Raw genomic sequence first — 22,496 nt, 5'->3', positions numbered from 1 at the left:
TTTAAATAAAAAACCAATGCATAAATTTGCTTAGAAAAGGTAGGATTGCAAATCCGGGGATGGCTAGTTCGATTCTCGGTCCGGCCTAGGATGTTTTCTAGTGAGAAATATTCCTTATTCCCTGGGCATAGTGTATCCAAGGTCCGCGACATGTAGGTCTAAGGATGTCTGGATTAAATACATTAGGAAATTCTGCCTTCTTTTTGTCATGGGATGTTCTATGAGACATTTTCCATTTGATTGTAGAGTCATTGAAGAGGCATTTTTTTTGTGAGAAATGATTTTTTGCTGTAATGTTCAAAGTCTGTAAAATCTGTTGTTTTCTAAAAAATCTGTAATCTGTATTTACAGATTCTTGGTCAAAAATAGACTCAAAAATCTGCATCATTACAGAAAAATCTGTATATGTGGCAACACTGGTGCACGGTTTGGTGCCTATCGAGAACCGCTTCAAACAGCGCATGCGCGATTCGGTGAACAGAACGCAATCGGAACAAAATCGAAAGAGAAGAGTAAAGCGCGCGCATTTCTGCTCCCTCATAGCGTTCCATAACGAAAGTTCCGCGTTGAATAAGCACCGCGTACACTGAAAACCAAAACTACCCAAAAGTGGGTTGTTTTCACTCAAAACCGTGGTTTGGGCCAATAACCCAAATTTGAGTAACATGACTTTTCTGGCACTAGGTAGTTTGCCTTTAATCACATGTAAACAATTTACCCAAAGCTAAGTTTAATTTATCCAAAGCGGACCTTAATCAACTCAAAATTGAGAATATTGAATTTACTCAAATTTGGGTTATTGGGCTGAGCAACCTCGGTGAGGTGCTTGCATCTTGCTCTAGTTTTGACAACAATCATGGGAAAGAAAGGGAGAACTACCCAATTTTGGGTAAATTTTTTCTGCGATATTCTCATCAGTGCGTAAATTAAACTTAAATTTTGGGTTGATTTATCTGTCCGTGTAACAAAAGCGCTTTTGATATTTGATATTGAATGGGATGGGTTGACATATCCACTAATCCTGGCGACAATGTACTAGCACGACATTAGCTCAATTTAAACAAATTGTCATCTGCTAATAAGCATTTGCAATAAAGCCTGTTTACAAATACGCTTATTATATTCAACATTTCAGACAAATGACAAATGACAAATGTCACAAACAGACATTTCATCTTCTGATGAAATTACCGAAAATGAAACGGGTCGGGAAATCCAATATATTTAGTAAAACCGCCCCAACCCCCCCCACCCCCCAAATGTCAATGGTTCACACAAATTTATAAAAAAAAAATTATGAGGAAATGTTCATGCTGATGGACGGAAAATTGTTCGACATCTGTCCAGAATATTGATCAAAGGAATAAATTGTAAATAGAATAATTATTAATTGAGAAGAGCTAAGGCTATGAACTTCATTGTTTATTGTATAGACTTTATTTCTCTGATATGACGTGCTAACTACAAATTATTATTAGTAACTTTGCATGATTGATATAGTCCAATTTCCTCTCAAATTAGAATTGAAAGTTCCAGCTCAATAATTTCCGAATAGATATGGGGGAACGGTTCGGCACTTCATCCCATAGCTCCTAATCCCATCAAAAACAAAGCAATGAAAAGGAATTTGGTTTGTTTCTTATTTTTGTGATTTTTTCACCAGTGAGCACGCGTGTTAGTCAAAAAAGGCGACGAGATTGGTGCTATATTTATTTGTTTTGCGATGAGATGAATATATGTTCAGTGAGATGGAAAACGGAACAGTTCCCCTATGTCTTATTTGTCACATTGGAAATAATTCTGATGATAGTAATAATTTTACGAACTATCACTTTTAAGCTTAGTTTAGCTTGAGTGAATTCAGAAAATAAGAAGTAGCTAAGAACAGGTTAGATGCAACAAAATAAGCAAAAGTTATTGAGAAACGCGCTGGAAAATGACTCGTTTATCATGTCAGGTACCTTTTATGTGTTTTTCTCGAAATATTAAAATAGTGCACTGCCTGTAATCGCATAACTGTCCCATATGATGATGATATGGAAATGCTAATATCATCTTCCAAACTTGGACGTACATGTTCATGATAGAATTAGAGGCGAAAGTATAGAATTGATAGTTCCGTTAGGATACGGCAGGCATGAAGAATGTTTTATAGAAGTCGATTTGAAAGCGAGCGGAGGGCAATATTTGTGATGGCACATATCACACGACCTTCCTTCTGCCAAGCTCCCGTATGAAGGGGGAGGGAAGAATATCAGTGTGGAAGCTGATATATCTCCACTGGCAAAAGGAAGGTGGTTTGACTTGCTCATATGCCATGGCGTGCGGAAGGATTTGCTATCGACGAGTACTGTCTCCAAATTTCTAATATGACATCAGCATTTAGTCGAATAGGATTTTTATTGCACAGTTCGCCTCTAATTCTATCATGAACATGTACGTCCAAGTTTGGAAGATGATATTAGCATTTCCATATCATTGTAAATCGTTTAACTTCACGTAGAAGTAACACACACGAAATCATTAATTTAGTGTCCCATATGACTTTCCATCATTTTTGAGTTTTGATGATTAATGGTTATATTTTGGTTTATATTTGTATCCTTTTAAATAAAAATGTGTAATTTGTTCTAAAAATTTTCAAAAAAAAAATACCAGATCGATTTGTCCCATCTTGAAAGTAATCGCATTTGAGTCCCATTGTGAAAGTAACAGTACAATATGTCCCATAAACATGAATGTTGACTGACTCTAGTTCAGGAAGATTATCTTTTCTTGTTTTTATTAGGACAAATATTCTTAGAACTGTTATTTCGCCCAGCGGATGATGTTTAAAGCACCAAAGTTTTACCAAATTGAAATTGAATGGTAGAAACCCATTGGATATTATTTCCAAAAATATTACTACACACTTGATCTACCATAAGTCTATGCATAACACCAGTGGCGTAGCCAGAAAATTGGTCTGGGGGGGGTTTTCCGAACAATTTTTTTTTGCAAAAAAAAATTTTCTTCTAAAAATGTTGTCTCTGGGGGGGGTTTTATGCCCAAAACCACCCCCGTGGCTACGCCACTGCATAACACGTAGGACAATGTCACAATATCTTTTGTGGATTTACTAATGTCCAGAGGATGTTTGGTTTGCTCTGTCGATTCACATGTTTCACAACTTTCGTGTTCTCATTTCACGATAAAAATGAACATTTTTATAATTTGGCTATAAAACTATTACCGGAAAGTACGATATCAATTACAATCGTTTTGGTGCATGTACACGACGGTAATGCGAAATGCACTATTTGTAATTATTGATGTAACTTCCTGCAGAATTCAACGTAGTGAGACAGGCTATGCGATTACTTTCCCTTCCAACAGGCATAGTAACCGCATGTCTTATATCATATCGTCCCATAGATTATTTTCGTAAAAATAAGCAAAAATCATTTTAATAATGCAAGGGATAGTAAAAGATACATATTTTTACACCACACTGGCGAGAAAAATGTTTGAAAAGCATTTCAATCAAGCAACGCTGAAGTTAATATTGATTATATTTTAAATTACCGTTTTCTCGATTTGCTATTTTTTCATATGGGACTGATATGCGGTTATAGGCAGTGCACAGGTTGAAGAATTGATCACGCGACGCCTCTGAATGGATCCAATCCAATTCATCCAAGAATTATGAAAGTTTTGTTTTTTTTATTTCTATTTTATAACGATGCACGCTCTGAATTGTTCCTTTTCAAGTCGTCCTTGAATTTCCTTGAGTTTAGGATTACAATCACGTATGCTTTGGGATTTCTTCTTTGATTAAAAAATATAACAAGTTTACGAAAATCTTATGTTTCTTTTCACGAAGGACAAAAATTAAATTCATTGAATATCAATTTTGAGTATGTACTTAAGATAAAGTTTAATAATAACAATAAAATGAAAAAAACTAGCCTTTGTTTAGATGACTTCAGACTTTGTCATATTGGTCGAGGCCTACACATGGCTAAATATTATACGATTTCTCCGAAATTGGTACATCCACTCGAATCATATTGGTATTTGTAAAGCTCCACGTAACAAGTCATCACTTGCTTCAAGTCATCTTTGAATTTCACCGCTCACTCAATGCTCAAATCTTCATCCAACGCTAGCTTCGTCATTTGCTCCGACATTTCGAGGAGTTCGCCAAGCTTAATTTGATTGAATTCCTGAATATGTTCTTCACTGGCCTCGACCTTAGTTTCAGCATCATAAGATTCAGCCAACACATAATTAGTTGAATTTAATGTAATAGTAATTTAATTAGATTTGCAAAGAACAAAAACGATCTGATTACCATCCCAGATATGAATTACAGCAAAAATTGTATCTTTACGCTTTGTTTTCTTTCCATTTAGCTAATACCAACAGGGTTGTTACGACTACGCGGATTTCGCGATTTTCGCGGATTTCGCGGTTTTCGCGGATTTCGCGCGGATTTACGTAACGATTTTAGGGCTTCGCGCGGATTTGGCGCGGATTTAGTTTTTGGTGAAAATTCAACAAATAAATTGCTAGATCTAAGGACGTTTATTTGAAAATTAGTGGTCTAAATAGATGGGCTTTATTACCGTTAGCATGTTCTATAAAAGTAACGTTTGAAGTCATTTACTCACTTTATTTTTCGGATATTTACAAGCCCTTATTGAATGTCATGATTACAGTTTTGAGTATTCATTAAACAAATGTTATTAGGAGAGGGGCGCTACTTGTTGTCATTTTTAAGCTATTCTGAAATATGACGCGTCTTATTTCGTCGTAGTTCCGAGATATTTGTCAGTTTCTGGTTGATGTTTTACGATGAATCACATAGCATGATATATCATATCATTTTTCGAAAGTTTTTTTGTCAGGAATTCTCATATTGTATTGAACATTTTATATTGCTTCCATAACATTCTTCTAAAAATTGAAAACACAAAAATGTGCCTTAATTTTATGCAGATGCCTTATTTTAATAAGTTTTCCGCAGAAATTCGTTGAATTATTAAAATGCAATTTTTAAAAAGTATTTCTGAATAAAAATTGCAGTAATTTCAGGAGCAATTTTTTGCGACATTTTTGGATAACTCCTTTTTATTTTGCAGGTATTTTTGCAGGAGTAATAAAAAAATCGAAATCTCTCGAGGAATTTTCAGAAATATTCTATGAGGAATTCAATAAATAAATTTCGACAGCCTAAAGAGGATTTCTGAAGAATTTAAAATCCGAAAAAATTATAAAGAAATATTTTGGAGGAAATTCCATTGGAATTTTTGGAGCGCTGACCACAGAAATTACTGTCAAAAAATCCACAGGAATGTTCCCGGACGTTTATCCACAAGAATTCATCACATAATGTCTGCAGAGATTTCCAAAACGATTTCCACAGGAATTGAAGAAGGAAATTTTCTACTGTTTTTCAGCAAGAGTTTTTGCAGAGATTTCCAGGAAAAATACTGTGAGAATTTATGTTGCGATTTTCTCCAAAATTACTGTAATATGATGATCACAAGAGTTTTTGTAAAAATCTTTAAATATTGCACCTCGAGCTAAACGAAAGATATTCCGGGAGTTTTCTGTTTTCTTTTCAATCAATTTCTGCAAGAATTTCCAAAACGATTTTTGCAGGAATTAATTAAGGGATATCCACATGTAGTCTCTCTAGTATGATTTACTTGAATTTATGACAAAATTTTCGAATGTGTTTCCGCATAAATTTTCGGGGGGGAAATTTTACATAAATATCCGGAAGAATTTCCACAGACGTTCTAGGGAAAATTACGGCGACAAGCAGTTGGATTTCTGCAAACATATACTGGATAATTTCTGAATTACTGGGATGAACAATTTTGATATCAATTCTATTAAAAATCAACACAGGAGCTCCTGCCGGAAAAATTCGGATGAATTGGCGCTAAAAATGTCATTTTCTGAAATTTCCTGCATGAGCTTCTAGAGAAATTTGTTACAAAAATTGAAGGATGACTTTCAGCACAAATTCCGAACTTTTTTTTGCGGGAGTCTACGCAAATTATTCCATAAAATTTACGAAGATATTTCTGCTGAAATATTGCTCTGAAATTTTTCGAAGTATAAATCCTTCAAACTCAGGATTCTGACTTGCAAATCAAAAAGCTTGAGCAACTATGTCAGATTTTGTATTATTTGTTTCTTGTTATTAAAATAATTGTTATGCAGAAGTTTTGTTTAAAAACATAAAATTGTATGGTCTAATTCCTTAATCTCTACGCCTTGTGATCAATAATTACAACAAAGTTTTTTTTTAATTCTGAAGAAATTGCGGTTTCTGAAGATTTTTTTATTATTTGCCAAGATTTTCTATAATCGTTCAAATCTGGCCTAAACATTCCTTGTATATCAATGCAACTGATAAAGTTCGATCAAGGAAAATTCCACTGACAATAACGGAACAAAAAATGCCAAAACCATAATCTCATCTAATCAGCGGTACTTATAAAAATATTGGCTGTTTAGTTCTTGTTCACTAAGCCTCGGTTTTTCTAATGGTGAAAAGGACCATCTAGAAAGGTTGTTTTATTAACGGCAATTTTCTTGGTCTTATTTCAAATTTGGTACAAACATGTGTGAAGTTGAAGTTTAAAATCAATTAAAAATTAGTAATTTTATAAAAACGAACTCGAAGAGAAGACATTCAGTAAAATATTGTGATTACTGAAATTGATATTTCACGTGTATTTGCTAAGAATTTAGTTTAGGGTCGCGGATTTGGCGCGGAATAAGTTTCATGTCGCGCGAAAATGGCGCGGATTTGATTTTAGTCAGCGCGGATTTGGCGCGGAAAATATTTCAGGATCTTCGTAACAACCCTGTACCAAGTTCAAAGCGGTTTCACAGGAATGACCTTCCCGGTATCCCGATCGTTCCGGTATTAACAAGTTATTATTATTTAAATACATAAGCAGCTGGCCTTTCACAAAAATTTCTAAAATTTTCTCTACTGTGTGCAACATATTGATGGAACGAAAATCTTCGGCCTCAATCGTTCCAGCAACTTTTTGAATTGGAATCACTAACGATTCCTTCCAAACTTGTAGCACGAGCCCAGTTTGCAATGATTCATTAATTAGGCCCAGCAGGTTGTGTCCGATGACATGAAAGCGATCTTGTATAACCTTAGCATTGACGTTATCAATTCCAGCCGTTTTTCCTAAACCGAAACAAATTGTTTCAAGTTCTTGAAGTGTAATATGGTGAAAACATTCGAATCTTATGTTACTATTGACTGGCTGTTTTATTTCGTCAGGTTCATCCACTAACTCGATATATCGGTTAATGGTTGAAACACTTTCGACAAAATGATCATTAAACTTAGACGCAATTACTTCTTCTGACTTTTCTAATGTGCTCGTTATGTTATGGATCGCGGTTTACAAGAACTAGGTTTTAACAATGATTTTAATATTTTCCATAACTCTTTGAAGTGTTTCATTGTAAAGACCCCATTTTTCTGATCAAAAAATGCTAATTACGCCGCACTTTTCGCTCGAAAATCCCGAAAGGTTTCCGGTTCGCCTCTTTTAACGTCCACGCTTCCTGTCCGTAAAGGGTCACTGGTGGAATCAGAGTTTTATACAGAGCAAATTTTGTTTCCGTCTGTATGTTGCGGGAACTAAGCTGGTTACGTAATCCGCAGAAAGCTCTATTTGCAGCAGCAATACGTTTTTTTACTTCACTGGAAACGTCATTGTCAAATGTTACAAGCGTAAACAAGGTAAACAAATTCGTCAACAACTTCAAAAACATCCCCATCAAACACTACCTCATATTGATTCGGTTTCTCACTTCTATGTTTGGGAAGCTCGACCGGGATTTCGTCGTTCCCAGCAGCTCATCAAGGGGCTTCTCAAGCTTATTCAGCGTTGATGGTGTGGATAACTATACTATCCATCATGTTTCTTCGTAGGGAGTGAGTGCTAGTAATGGACCCCTTAACGACTAAAATTTACTTCAGTCGCTTCGCTAGAGCGAGCCTCTTGACAAATTGTAGTTCTGTTGCACCAGATGATAAGCAACAGGTACCAGCATCGTGTTTCGTATTTTTTTAAGCTTTATTTGAGTGATTTTTCAACATATTGAAGAGTTCATCACTAATCGTGTTTCGTACATAAAACTAGCCAAAACATTCATTTTTACCAATAAAAAAGGGATTTTTAAATTATGTAGCTAGCATGCCTATTATGGTCACCCCCGGGTCCATAATACGCAACGTCGAGTTTGTTTATATACGTATTATGGTCCTTCCATTTAATTTACATGTTTCATTCCCACATGTTCCTTTTGCCTATAATGGACCCCCCTTGTGTGCTAGTAATGGACCCTTTAGCATATTAACGTTTACAAATTAGTTAATAACCTGAATTTCTGTTTTCCTGTCCATAACAAATGTATGGAACTGTTGTCCTGTTACATGAAGCAACTTCACCCGACGGAAGCTTGCAGAAAATTGTCGATTCCAGCGTTTAATTTGAGATTTTGTTCAGGGGGTCCATTATACGCACGGGGTCCACAACTAGCACTCACTCCCTAGTTGCAAAAATCCAAGGATTTATTGAAAGATCAAAACGGAGATGTACCTATAATGTAGTGATGCGAGCCAATGTTCGGAACTCTGAAGGTCAATAAATTTCGAGATATAGGGTAGAGAACCGTTTGGGCAGCACCCCCTATTTCCGTCAGCAACGTTCATTACTTGAGCGCATTACAACCGAATTATTTGGTTTTTAGTACACGGTTAGTTTCTGTCGATATCTAGTGATGTACAAACAATCAAGCCATTTGGTTGGAACGCGGTCATGTTATTAACGTTGCGGACGGGAATAGGGGGGGCAGCACCCCCTGGTCCTGCTTCCTACCATTCATCGATAAGCGCGTGCTCTTCCTGTGAGCAATTAGTGTCGTCGAGTATTGTCAGGTGTATTCGTGGATATTCTTACTTGCGAAAAGGGTGTTGCCGTCCCGCTAACAGTAGCGAAGATCACAAGTCGCATGCCATTTTCCTTGATAGTAGAATGAAATCTTTCCGTGCCAATTGTGTCTCCGATGACAATACATATTTACATTGTGGGTTGAGCACACTTCGTAGGCGTTTTTACGGCTCTCATAGAACGCATGCTTCATGGTGTATTGTTTGTTGGGGCATAGATGCTGAACAGGCTGTACATAGTTGAAGAATTTTACCTCATCACGCAGATATGATTGTTTATCGGCTTCCAATGGATAACTCGCTTCATCTGCTTCCCGATCATGAAGCCAATTTCACGTTCTGCTCTGTCAACACTATTGTCGATGTGTTACTTGAATGGAGTGGAATGTGCGGGTTATTTTAAAGTTGACACGTTTCAAGTTGCGAATTACCTCTTGTTGCCGTTGGAACAATCCGTTTGCACTACCTTACCAGGTTCCTGTTTAGAGCCCGCAGGGATTAGCTAGTAATTTCAAAACTATATTTCAATCTATTATATACAGCAATTGTACATAACTCCATCTTATTGTATTTTTTTAAATTCTTTATATAGGTAGAGACTATTAGGCCGAGGCCTTTGTAACAAATTCATCTCATATCGATAGAAATAAAGCACTTAGGGGGAATGACGGCTTTGGCAGGTTTTGTTCTATTATTGGCAGGGTTTTTTTATGTCTGACTATGCTTAAATTTTGCCTAAACATTCTTTGCATATCAAAGAACATTGTGGCCAAATTTCATAAAATTTAGTCGACAAAAAACCCCCTGCCAATAATAGAACAAAACCTGCCAAAGCCGTCTTACTCCCTACTTTATTAATTCTTATTCTAATATATGTATCACTGATGAAAAAACAACTTTTAATCAGATGTGGATGAAGAATGTACAGTTATACTACTAGCTGTCCCGACAAACTTCTTCTCTAAGCTTCTCGTTTGTGCATTATGTGAACTGTCCGTGTGAACCTTTTTTGAAAATTTTAATTTATGTTCACATACCTATCTACAAAAAGTAATTAAATAAAAATGCGTTTTGTTTTCCTTTTCTTTTTACAGATCTGCCGGTTCTGCTGGCACAGGATCCGCACTGACGAGAACGAGCTGTGTCCCGCCTGTCGGAAAGCGTACCCGGAGAACCCGGCCGACTTTACGCCCCTCTCGCAGGAGCAAATTGCAGCATTCAAGGCGGAGAAGCGACAGAGGGATCAGCAGCGGAAGGCGAAAATCTCCGAAAACCGGAAACATTTAGCCAACGTGAGGGTAGTGCAGAAGAACCTGGTGTTCGTCGTCGGACTGCCGCCGAGATTGGCAGATCCCGAAGTAAGTTGTTGGTCCTCCAGTTGTTTTTCGGTTTCTATGAAATGGTTTCGTGCTCTGCCTGCGGATTAGCAGGAGTGAATGCATGAGTTTAGCGTTCGATACTAACTCATGCATTCACTTCTGCTTGTCTTCCGTGCGGAAAATCTTCAGTTAGTTTTAGTTAGTAAACATTTTAACTTATTTCAATACTTATTTCTTATTTCATAGCATTTTGAGCAGGTGCACTGACGGATTTGTTTCTATTGCTTCCAATCGTAGATTCTTAAAAAGCATGAATACTTTGGCAAGTACGGAAAGATCCATAAGGTTGTCATTAATCCTAGTACGACGTATGCGGGAGTCCAGGTGAGATAGATACCGCCGTTAAAGCGGTGTTAAAGCATTTTGATTTTTGTGTCTTTGTTGTAAACAACAAAACCAGCCGTGTTACTTACTGGGTACCTGACCCGTTCCATTTTGTTTGGATTAATCACTGCAGCAAGGCCCTTCGGCGTCGGCGTACGTGACGTACATCAACAACAATGACGCCCTGAAGGCGATCCAGAGTGTCAATAACATCATGCTCGATAATCGGCTAATAAAGACTAGTTTAGGCACCACTAAGTACTGTAGTCACTTTATGAAAAACCAAACGTGTCCGAAGCCGGATTGCATGTATTTGCACGAGTTGGGAGACCAGGAGGCTAGCTTTACAAAGGAGGTACGTATCAATTCCTTGACGATACATCGTAAATCATTTGAGTGCCGTTTTACGAAAATCCGCAATCGTTTCGAATGGAATAATTCCATTCCAATTCCATTTATTGAGAATTTGCTCCAACGATACACCGTTCCTAATTTTTGTTTCAGGAAATGCACCAAGGGAAGCACCAGGAGTACGAAAAACGGCTGCACGACACGATGCAGGCGCAGCTTGGTCTGACGCCGGCCAGTGGCGGCAGTTCGGCCGGAGGTACTACGGTGCCGTCGTTGAATGGTACCGCTGGCGTGGGCGGCGGCATCGTCGTCGGCAGCAGCAACAGTACCAGTGGTGGTGTCGGCAATGGCAACGGGAGTAGCAGTAGCACCGGCAGCAGCAACGGAACCGGAACCGGCACCACCACGAATGGTATTATTGCGAACGGTACAGGCGGCAGTGGCAAAACAGGTGATTCTAAACATATTAGCGACATAACAAATGGACCTATACAAAGCAAAGAAGCTTGGCCAAGCTTATCCACTACGCCGATCAACGGTAGCACTCATGGCAATGGAGGCGGCGGTAGCAATAAGGAGAATAAGATTAACGGTAAAACAGGTGTGTGTGCGTGTTAGGTTTTTCGTCCCTTTTTTCTCACTTTTTCAAAAGTAGTTTTGATAGAAGATAATACGCGTTCTCGGCTGTTTTTTTCCAACCCAAGTCGGTCCAATTTTTTGGATTACGAAATAGAGATGATTAGATAATTCCGTGCAACAAAAAATGATCTACATTTCCATGAGCTAATTCACCATCATCTTATTCGATTGGTCCCACGTATGGCATCCATTCCAACTAACTTGCTAGTGTTCAATCCTGCTGCAGCTTTCCTAATCAACTGTTTTTCCCCTAAAATGTGCTTCTCTAACAATGTCCTTGTTTGTTCGATGCAACAGCACTAACATTTGTATGTGTATGTGTATTACTTAGCGTATGATAGAAAAGGGATGTTAGGATTTTGAATCATTGAATTGGGATAGATTCCTGATTCTAGAGAAGTAAATCGGTAGATTTACGAATCAGAAAGAATGCGATAACTTCGAGTGCCATCTTGTGACTTATTGATGTGGGTTCCTTGAATCCTAACAAGAATTATGGAACTCTTGTTGGACACGATTTTGGAATTCTCAGGACTCCAGTTAGGCCGGAACAAATATGAATTCCTTCTTATGTCATGTGGGTCTTTGGATAGCGGATGTGGTCTGGATGGATAACAAAGGGGGTGAGAAATAGGAAATAAGTGCAAAAATTGATAAAATCGCAAAACTCATCAGATTTCTGAAAGAATTTTCAGGAAAAGTTCAATATTTTTTTATTTTTTCAATCATATTTTGAATTCCCTCTCAAATAATAAAATAAAGCCATCAAAAAGAGGGGGATGGAGACAAGAAAAGAATAATATTTGTTCTGGCCTAAATAGATAAAATTATAGTTTTCATTGGATAGTAAAAGAAAATAAATGAAAATCAAAAAATGTTTTGGAATGTTAAAGGCTTTATGAATTACTTTTCTGCTGTACAAACATCAATCGGAAGTTCCATTATTGTTTTAATTTTCACTTTATTATGCTACCCCATCTTCTACATGTTTTTGCACATTGCGACGAAAAAACATTACCCCATTATTCTGAAGTTTTTTTTCTTCCTTCCTGACATCAGTTTCACTGTTCTAGTGCGGACCTCCACCAAGGTTTATCTAACTAACAGCTTTAGAAATAGACCTTGTAGGAGAGCGTCATGTCAGCTGGGTCACTTTTCGATTCGACTGGTGATGACATTTTTTCAAAACAGTCAATCACAGAATCAAAACAGAATTTCACCTTCAAAAATTGTTGTTAACAGCTTTGTTTGTTAACAACAATTGTTCCTATTATACTAGTGCACCGCATAATTCCAGTCGGTAGGAATTACAAATCTGATATCCTGCACAGTAACTAATTGTTCTAAAATACTGACCATCACAATTTTTTTTAAGATTTCAATAAGAGGCAATCATTTGCGATAAAATTCTAACAATTCAAAATTTGACTGGAAAAATAAATAAAATATTGAGCTTTTCCAGATTTTTTTTTAAGAAAACTGATGAATTTTATGATTTTATCAATTTATCCATTTATTTTTTATTTACCACCTTCTTCGTTATGCAAAGACCAACAAGACAAAAGTAAAAAATCATATTTATTCCAGTCTTATTAAAAACGGAATAATTTGTTTTTTATTGTAAATCAATACTTATTTTATTGATTTCAATAGTTGCACTATTTTGACATGAAATTAATTATATTAGCAGTCAAATGGAACATTTGATTTGAATTGGTGCCAAACTTTTGCTTTTTGTTGTTGAAACAATGCGACGAAAGTGGAAGGTGCCAAATTTGATGGTGCTGGTGTACAGCTAATATGGGAAGAGAAGGGAAGGGTTAACAACTAAAACTGTCAGTAGAAAGTTGTCTGTTCCATCTGTTGCTAATTTACTATGGTCCTAGTTACAGCAAAAGGTGCACTTGAGCAGCCGTATGTGCAGTCGTTCCTGTCATTCAGTCACACAATTGCCTGGTATCTTCTATCGTCCGGATGCACTCGTACCTGACGGTACATTTTAAAGACGTCTAGGACAATCTGATGTGTACAGAAGCATAGCATAATAGTTATCATATCGTAGTTTTAGGTCCTACAAGCTCTGTGTCTTTAAATGATATACCTGTTTTTGGCACCGCCGAGGCATGAAAGTTTTTTGGTCGAAGTTTTTTTTTGTAGACTGCATGATGCGGTAGAAAACATTCTCTCGAAGCTTAGGGTTTCCTTCTTTATGTGGCTGCTCAACAACACGCTTCGCTGATATTGTCTTCCTGATGTGATATCCTTCCCCTAGTTTCCAGAAACCGGAGAGAGTGCGATTGACATTTTCAAACCAACTCGGACCAATAGGTTGATTAGTCCTTGTAGTCCGCTTACAACCCACCCTAACACAGTTTCAACTAACATCGAGAAGTCACCACCAATTTTCATAGTTTAGCGAAGTTAATAAGTCACGGTAGAAAATCAACACGGTCAATTTAACTGTTCCATCTATTGAATGATCAACTTTACAATCACTATTATTGAAAAGGATATTCCTTCGATTTTGAAAGTGGTGTCACACCTTTCACAAGTGTGTTGAATGCAGACAATTCCATAACATCAACACGATTGATCAAAGTGCTACTCACTGGATGTTGAAATGATTAGCACTTCGATCAGCACCAATAATGTCTCCACTAGATTTAGAAGTGCTATGCTATTGAATTCACAGCTTCAAGGCTATTGATTTAAGAGTGGAGTGATATTGGTGTTGTTCTAAAAATAGATGACAGTTCTATCATCTGTTCTGCATATTTCAAGAGGTATTTCGAAGTATGAGATGGAGTCATGGTAAGACGAAGGACTTTCAATCAAAGGTATGTTATTCAAATCTGAGCTGCGGCAATTCTATTTTTTTATTTTGTTGTTTTATATTCAAAATATTGTGCACGTCAAATGGAAGTGGTGGTCTTTGAATGCGACGAGCTCAGCTATTGATATTGATTTGATTCCAAAGTAGTGCATATTCAAATGCAGAACAGTTCGCATGGACGTGTATATTTTTTACCGTGATAGTTCGGCGACAGAGCTCAACTGAAAATTTGTCATCTAGATATGTCTCTATCGTCTGAACGATCTTGTTTGCCGTTGTCTTCAACCCATTCAGTGCAAAGGTCGCAATCGATAAATTCGTAACCAACAACTACATGCAACTCAGCTTCTTGACTCGCCTCTCGGTAAACATAGGATTCTGAACAGCAGTTCAGTAACCCTCTACAAGTTGTAGTTGCATTACCAAAACCAAAAAGCACTATTTTTTGCCGTATACAGCAATATCAGCTTCGAGACAGTTAGTGTACAACGGCTGTCTGCACGCTGCTCTGCTACAACTAACGATTGTTCTCTCTTCTTTGTTTTCGCTGGATTCTTAGATGAATTGATATTAGCTTGCTTCTTGAGATTTTCTGTGCGTTCGTAGTGCAGACAGCTGAGGTGATGTTAAGCACAAGCCTCCCAATTCAGCTCAGATATACAATCCGCTGTACGATGGCCTGTTTGCAGGCAATAATAATAAATTTAACCTAATTAAATCTCTCTTGAAGTTGGCGCACTTGTAGATACTATGAGGATTCGAGGATTACACCGTGTCCAATATATTCTCTTCTCATACAAATTGAAACTGTTTTGCACAGAGGCGTCGCGTCTATCCCCAACATTTGAACTCTCGATAGATTTCTTGTCTTTCTAAGTAATCCAAACATATATTTGAATTATGTGCATTTGATAGATGTTTCATACCAATTTGTCTATTAGATACTACGGAAAATATGCATGATTTTTTAAGGCGACATGTGAAGTGAGGCACCCAAATGCTGCGATGGGGGCGCGTTATATTTTTCTTTACGATACCGAACCGACCCAACGACACCACATGTTGATTCAACACGGAACTTTCAGCCGAAAACGCTTTGTCATGCATCATACACGCATTATTTTGTATATGTGGATCATCTGCTGTAACCGCAATCGACGATGTATAGGTAGTCAAAGCGTTCCTCGCTGGCAGTGCACGGTTTGGTGCCTATCGAGAACCCTTTCAAACAGCGCATGCGCAATTCGGTGAAGAGAGCGCAATCGGAACAAAATCAAAAGAGAAGAGTAAAGCGCGCGCATTTCTGCTCCCTCAAAGCGTTCCATAACAAAAGTTCCGCGTTGAATAAGCACCGCGAAGCAAAAACGCTTTTGATATTTGATATTGAATGCGATGGCCAGTTTACATATCCCAGCCGGATGACACACAGCTATGCTTCTGGCTCCAGCATAAAATTCACGTTATTATTTTGCTATGGGCGTTATTTTCTGATACAATATTGTTACCAAATATTCAAATTTGTTTTGCGCCGTACTAACCGTGTTGTGTTGAATGACGGTCTTGTTACAATTAAATTGAAAATCAAACACATTTTTCACGGCACGGAATACGTGGAACATAACGATAATAGTGATAAATTCATTCAAATCGCTTAACAACAATTACTCCATCACAGAAAATTAGTCCTGAAATAATGTTTTGCCTTTCTCGTACAACAAAGTTGTACCAGAAGGCTATAATTTCACTCCAAAAGCCAAATTTTGATAGAAGGCTCGGAGACCCATAGTGTTATATACCAATCGACTCAGCTCGAAAACTGAGCACATGTCTGACTGTGTGTGTGTGTGTGTGTGTGTAGCCCCAGGAATTTTTATTGTTAAACACGTTTCATATAGAAGGACTTGACTGATTCGAGTGCAACTAGTTTCATTCGACGGAGAAACTTTCCTAGTTGGACACTATTGTTTTGTTTGCTAATAACTCATTCGATTTGAATAATATTTCTATTTTTCTTTTAACAAATACGCTGTTTACATGCACACTTTAAGTCATTAATCAATTTAGCCATGACGCAATCCATTACTCTCATAATAATTGCTTAAAAATTACTCATTTATTGAGTAATTTATAAGCTGCGTGATGGAGTTGCATCAAATATTTTAACCGCCAAGATGTAGGCAATTAGCACAGCATTTACAACATTAATTCGAATCCAACATATCGAATCGAGAAAGGCATAATCACCACTTGGGGATAAATTTGGGTTTTGTTTACTAATTTTGAATTGTCAGTAAGACACCGCGCTAACCCCAGAGATGTTAGCCACCATTTTTTCCCATTGGAGAGATAGGCGATGACAGTAGGGTGACATATCCACTAATCCTGGCGACAATGTACTGTCCGATAATACTAGCGCGACATTAGCTCAATTTAAACAGAAATTTTCATCTCCAATAAGCGTTTGCAGTAAAGCCTGTTTACAAATACGCTTATTATATTCGACATTGAAGTATCCGACAATATTAACAAATGTAAGCAGACATTTCATCTTCTGATGAAAATCAGAATTACCGAAAATGAAACGGGTCAACATTTTCAAAGAAATTTATTTCTGAAGTTTTTTTTTCGAGAAATCCAATATATTTAGTTAGGGAGGGGGGTACATCAAATGTCAATGGTCCACACAAATTTAAGAAAATTTTTATGAGGAAATATCCATGCTGATGGACGGAAAATTGTTCGACATCTGTCCAGTCCAGAATATTGATCAAAGAAATAAATTGTAAATTGAATAATTATTAATTGAGAAGAGTTAAGGCTATGAACTTCATTGTTTATTGTATTTTACGAAATAACTCAAACACAGAGAAACAGACGTCTCATTCAACACATGTTCCATCGTTCAGCTTTTTAACGGAAGATTCAATTTTTTGTAGGTGGTCGATCGGCCACCGATGGCGCTTTCATCGGTTTTGTTTGTGTTTGACGTTTGCTCACTACCGCCATCTGGTTGCCGCTTGACCACACAGAGGGTATTTAGCATTGGGCGATAATGTTTTCATGACGATGATTTTGATTGCATTTTGTTCTAAGTGAGACGTCTGTTTATCTGTGACTCAAATTAGAATTGAAAGTGCCAGCTCAATAATTTCTGAATAGATGTATGTCTTATTTGTCACATTGAAAACGATTCTGGTGATAGTAATTTTTTATTTTATGAACTATCACTTTTAAGCTTAGTTTAGTTTGAGTGAATTCTGAAAATAAGAAGTAGCTAAGAACCAAATAAGCAAAACTTATTGAGAAATGCGCTGGAAAATAACTCGTTTATCATTTCAGGTACCGTTTATGTGTTTTTCTCGAAATATTAAAATAGTGCACAGGTTGAAGAATTGATCACGCGACGCCTCTGGTTTTGCAAAAATTTTGTATGGGTCGTCACACTTCAAGCAACTCTCCTCCCCCTCTAAGCATTACGTAATTTATGGATGTTCCCTTTATGCTTGTTTTTTTTTTGCTAAAGCATATATGAGTAAATAAAATAATCCAAGAGGTTTACATTTGAAGATCTGGGATACCATTCCTCGTGCTGTTCAACAGTTTTGGACCAGATTTAGTGTACGAGAAGCTGCTTCGGCTTTCTGAACCACGAAATAGTCCTTTCCGTACATTTTCTCTAAGCTTGGCCTAACGACGTTTGCCGCGTCTTCAAATAACTTACCACTACGACGAGATGGAAAAATGTTTGAGAATATATTGGACAAATATTTTTATTTACCTTCTAAGCTTTCATCACTGCCTGCAGCTGACTATGCTTTGTTGTTTGCTATAGATTACATTAGGGTGGGCTCAACAGTTTGTGGAGAACATGGCTCCGCTCCTTAAGAAACTCCATCAGATCTTCAAACTATGGGAAATCTCCTTCAATTTTCTGTTATCCCTATCCAGTCGCTTACTGACTTATGCGGGCTTATGCATCTCTTAACCGTTCTCTTCGTCATTCGTCAAGCTTGAAACAAGCTCTTTTGACGTCCTCACGTCTTTGCAGTTTCACTAGCTCATCTCGTTTGGGGTTCTCATGGTCGCTTGAACCTGCTTAGGGGACACACCGAGACAAAGGTGGAGAAGCAGACAACCGCAGTGAGCGAAAACAATCCCATGCAATGCAGAGCTAGTAATTCAAGTACATTTTACTTCATTTCATTTTTTCTCATTCTTTGATTTAATGGTTAGTTCGGATTTGAGCTCATCCCTTGGATGTTTTGAGGCGTTGATCATGTGCATTCCAGCGTTGGTAGAGGAATGCCTGATTCCTCGGGATGCTTGGTACCACAGAGGATGTGTGGAGGTGGGGGGGAGCATGTTGTTTGCCGGTCGAGATGGTCTGGTTTCATATTTTGCAAAACCGACCCCGGCCTAAACCCGACCTATAAATATCTTCAAACACGGAACCGACTCGAAACCGAAATGAAAAATATTATCAAATCCAAACCAACCCGTACCCGAACATTTTTACCTTTAGTTAACCCGGACCCGACCCAAATCCGAAATAATTTAATTAATCGAACCTAGATGGGCCCGAACAAAACTTATCAAAAGATATTTTTTTTTTATTTCTCAAACCCGTACCCGGCCTTTTTTTTCGTTTCACTAACCCGTACCCGACATTGTACTAATTGTTCAAACCCGAACCTTTCGGATTTTGTTTTGATCGAGTTTCGGGCCTGAAAACCAGAAACCCTACCATCTCTAGTTGTCGGCTTCGGTCGGCGAAGAGCTGAGACTACGCGTCGCTTGATGCCCCAGGGAGAGTTCATTTCTACAGAGAGAGAGGAGAGCTGGATCTCCAGGTCGCTTGGCGCCTGGTGAGGATGATGCTGGGACTGCCATGTGGTCCATACCGAGACTAGTTACCACCTTAGTGACAGAATGTGTCCGTCCGATGCGGAACTTCACCAGCGGAAGGGGGAAGAACTTGGGTTCCAAGTTTCTTACCGCTCCAATAAGATTCGATTTCGACAGATGTAGGTAGAGCTGGATCTCCGGGTCGCTTGACGCCTGGTAGTCGATGATGTTGAGCTCGCCGTGAGGCCCACACCGGGATTTGTTACCGCCGTGAAGTGTCCGTCCGATGCGGATCTCGCCGACGGTACGGGTAAAAGTTTCGTTACCTCCGGCGGGTTCACGAGAAGCCAGTCTGGAGATTAACGTTTCGAAATGGTGGTTTTCGGTGTTCGTCCTCGATTTGGTGCGGGGACCGTGATGGATGAATACCATGAAGAGGTCCGTTCCGTGATGACTGATGGGGCCGAAAGACCACGTGGGTACGAATGTAAGAACTGCCCACTTCCTGGTGTTTGTACGCGGTTCTCCAAGTGGGTGGGGATGGATATACTTCGACTTGAAAATGGTCTGTCCGGCCAAGGTCCTTTGCTGGGTACTGCTGCTTTGAAATTCGCTTTCGCTTGGTCAGTGAAGTCTTGCTGTGTCCAGCTTCGAGAAGGGAACCGGTGACAGAAGGTGATACTTTTCGTCGGAACACTGTTTACTTTTTCTTTTGGTCACGTTAGGCAAAGAGGACCGTACTCTCGAGCGTTCATTAACCGAATGCCCCGCCATAGCTCTTTTTCTTTTCTTATTCCTCCTCGTTCTCTCCTCTGTTTTCGCCTCGGTGATAGAGGTGGCAGCAGCGTTAGTGCTTACACGATTGAGGCGGAATACACTGATAGTCGGCATTTTACCCGTGTATTCCGCCTTTATGGGTACTGCATGCGGAGTCTCACAAATATTGAGGGATGTTAATGCTTTAAGTTTTATACGCATAGGATAGGTTGTCTTATTGTTGACGCATTCGGTAACAAGCTGTCTCATCACTCACTCACTCATGCATCCTGAGTACCCCTAGGGGTACATATGGACAACGTAAAAGATCTCCATCCTGGGTGGCTGCTCACTTTAGCCTTAACCTGGGCCCAGGTCAGATTCCTGTCTACTGGGTCTGCCTCTGCTGCAAGGTCCTGCAGGATTCCAGTCCAACGCTTGCTTGCAGATTTCGTCTCTGCTCTTTCGTGATGTGTGCCCAAACCACCTCCATTTATGCTCTCGAATTTCTGTCGATATCGGGTTTTGATAGCATTGTAGACATCGGTTGATAAATATTTGCAGTTTCTGCGTAATCTCTGCTGATACACACCAAATCATACTGGCGTATAACAAGATAGATTTTACGTTTGAGTTAAATATTCGAAATTTGGTGTGCTGACTAATCTGGTTGGATCTCCATACATTTCGTAAACTCGCAAAACTAGCCTCCTTGATCCGTGCTCCTATGTCGATCTTGGTTTCACCGTCCGACGCTAACTACCTGCTAATATATTAAAAGTTTTCGACCTTCTCCACTGCTTGCCCGGCTACTATTTCTTAGCCATTGTTATTTAACCCTTGTTGGTCAATTTTGCTCGATGCGTTTCTGGTTTGGTCCAAATCCAATCCAAATTCAGTTCTTATCATACACAATCCTATCCAAATTCAATCAGAACCTGGTCCAAATTCAGATGTTCAGTCCTATTAAAATTCAAGTCAAGTCCAGAGCTGATGCAAAACCTATTCATATCTAAATTATATTTAAATCCAATCCAAAAATTCAAAAACAGATCAATTTCTTATTTTAATAGGGGGACCACCTAGACCACAAACTCTTAGTTAAGAGGAAATTTGTGTGCATTCTGGGGCGTTCCTTAGCCATTCTTCTGAGCCTTGAGGTTGAGTGAAAAGTGGTAACGGTGCCTAGAATCCGCGTAGATAATAAGGCCGTAGCAAATATTATTTTCTTCTTTCACACCCGTTCCTCTTGAAATTTGTGGCCAAATTTTTCTGTTTGAGGAGGAAATTCAATATTGTAATGAAAACATAACAAAATATTGAACTTTCTCTCGAAAATTCTTTAAGTTTTACAATTTTATAAATTTATTCGTATTTTTTTATATTTTACACCCCATTACCCAAAGACCAACTAGGAGGAATGACGGCTCTGGCAGGTTTTGTTTTATTATTGTCAGGGGTTTTTTTTATGACTGATTAAGCTCAAATTTGTTTGGCCTAAACATTCTTTGCATATCAAAGTATATTGTGGCCAAATTTCATAAAAATCGGTCGACATAAACCTCCCTGACAATAATAGAAAAAAAAACCTGCCAAAGTCGTCTTTTCCCCTATTGGATAAAAGAAAGAATCAATATATTGTGTGTCGCTCTACTTTGAAAATGCTTATGAAACATAGATTGTTAGGCAACAACGTTCCAATTGAAGTGTAATACCCGCAAAGAGTTCTTCGAGTTATCATTGCACCCGGAGAGATATCAGTGCATAAACCAAGATAAGTTATCTATAATAAGTTTTAGGTATATGCCAAGTTGCGTAGTAACATATAAACAATATTCTGTGGAATATTTGCAAATGACTATTTTGAACTGTTTTTCATCCTGATGCCTGAACGTTAGAATGGAAGTGAAAATGTCTGTGTGAAATTGAATTGTATCACTTTTTGCATTTATTATTTCTTTATTTTGCGAATGACTAGCCCTTAGTTAAAGCCGCCTCCAATAAACGCCATAAAGTGATTCCATAAAAGCTGTTTCTGGTCGTTCAATTGACCGTCGGTTTTGATTTGTCCTTTGTGTCATTTTCATCTAATGAATGTGGTCAATTGCAGATTTATACCTATATTCTTTTATTTGCGAATTCAACCAAAGAAAGTAATGTTAGCTAACTCAAATGTAAAATAGGTTTAGATATGAACGAAATCTGGAACATACATGATAGTTTAAACGAAAAGGAAAATACAATGCTAGTAGAAGTAGATCAGAAGATGTGGAAAATATCTTAGTGTGATCGTTCGTAGTTAGATGCCCATCAATTATCCATGGTGTCGGTGTGAGTGTTTGTTTTCGTGTTCTCTAACAAAAAGAAATCCACAAATCATCAAGTT

The 22,496-nt window shown here is 38.1% G+C and overlaps 1 protein-coding gene across 7 annotated transcripts in view; it reads left to right on the top strand.

The window, feature by feature from the left end:
• The window catches only part of LOC134212674 (uncharacterized protein DDB_G0283357), a 119,873-nt gene that overhangs the window by 66,702 nt on the left and 30,675 nt on the right, over positions 1–22,496 (top strand). For 4 of the 7 annotated variants that reach the window (XM_062690723.1, XM_062690725.1, XM_062690721.1 and 1 more), the window contains exons 3-6: positions 10,078–10,341; positions 10,600–10,686; positions 10,820–11,041; positions 11,191–11,638. In XM_062690723.1, coding sequence (XP_062546707.1) covers positions 10,078–10,341; positions 10,600–10,686; positions 10,820–11,041; positions 11,191–11,638 — 1,021 coding nt within the window. The remainder of the gene's footprint in view (positions 1–10,077; positions 10,342–10,599; positions 10,687–10,819; positions 11,042–11,190; positions 11,639–22,496) is intronic. The other 3 variants (XM_062690727.1, XM_062690726.1, XM_062690724.1) reach the window with 2 other exon arrangements.

Source organism: Armigeres subalbatus, chromosome 2 (genome assembly GCF_024139115.2).
Source record: "Armigeres subalbatus isolate Guangzhou_Male chromosome 2, GZ_Asu_2, whole genome shotgun sequence".
Taxonomy (NCBI): domain Eukaryota; kingdom Metazoa; phylum Arthropoda; class Insecta; order Diptera; family Culicidae; genus Armigeres; species Armigeres subalbatus.
The sequence above is the reverse complement of the archived record's forward strand: the minus strand, read 5'-3'. Positions and strand labels throughout refer to the sequence as shown.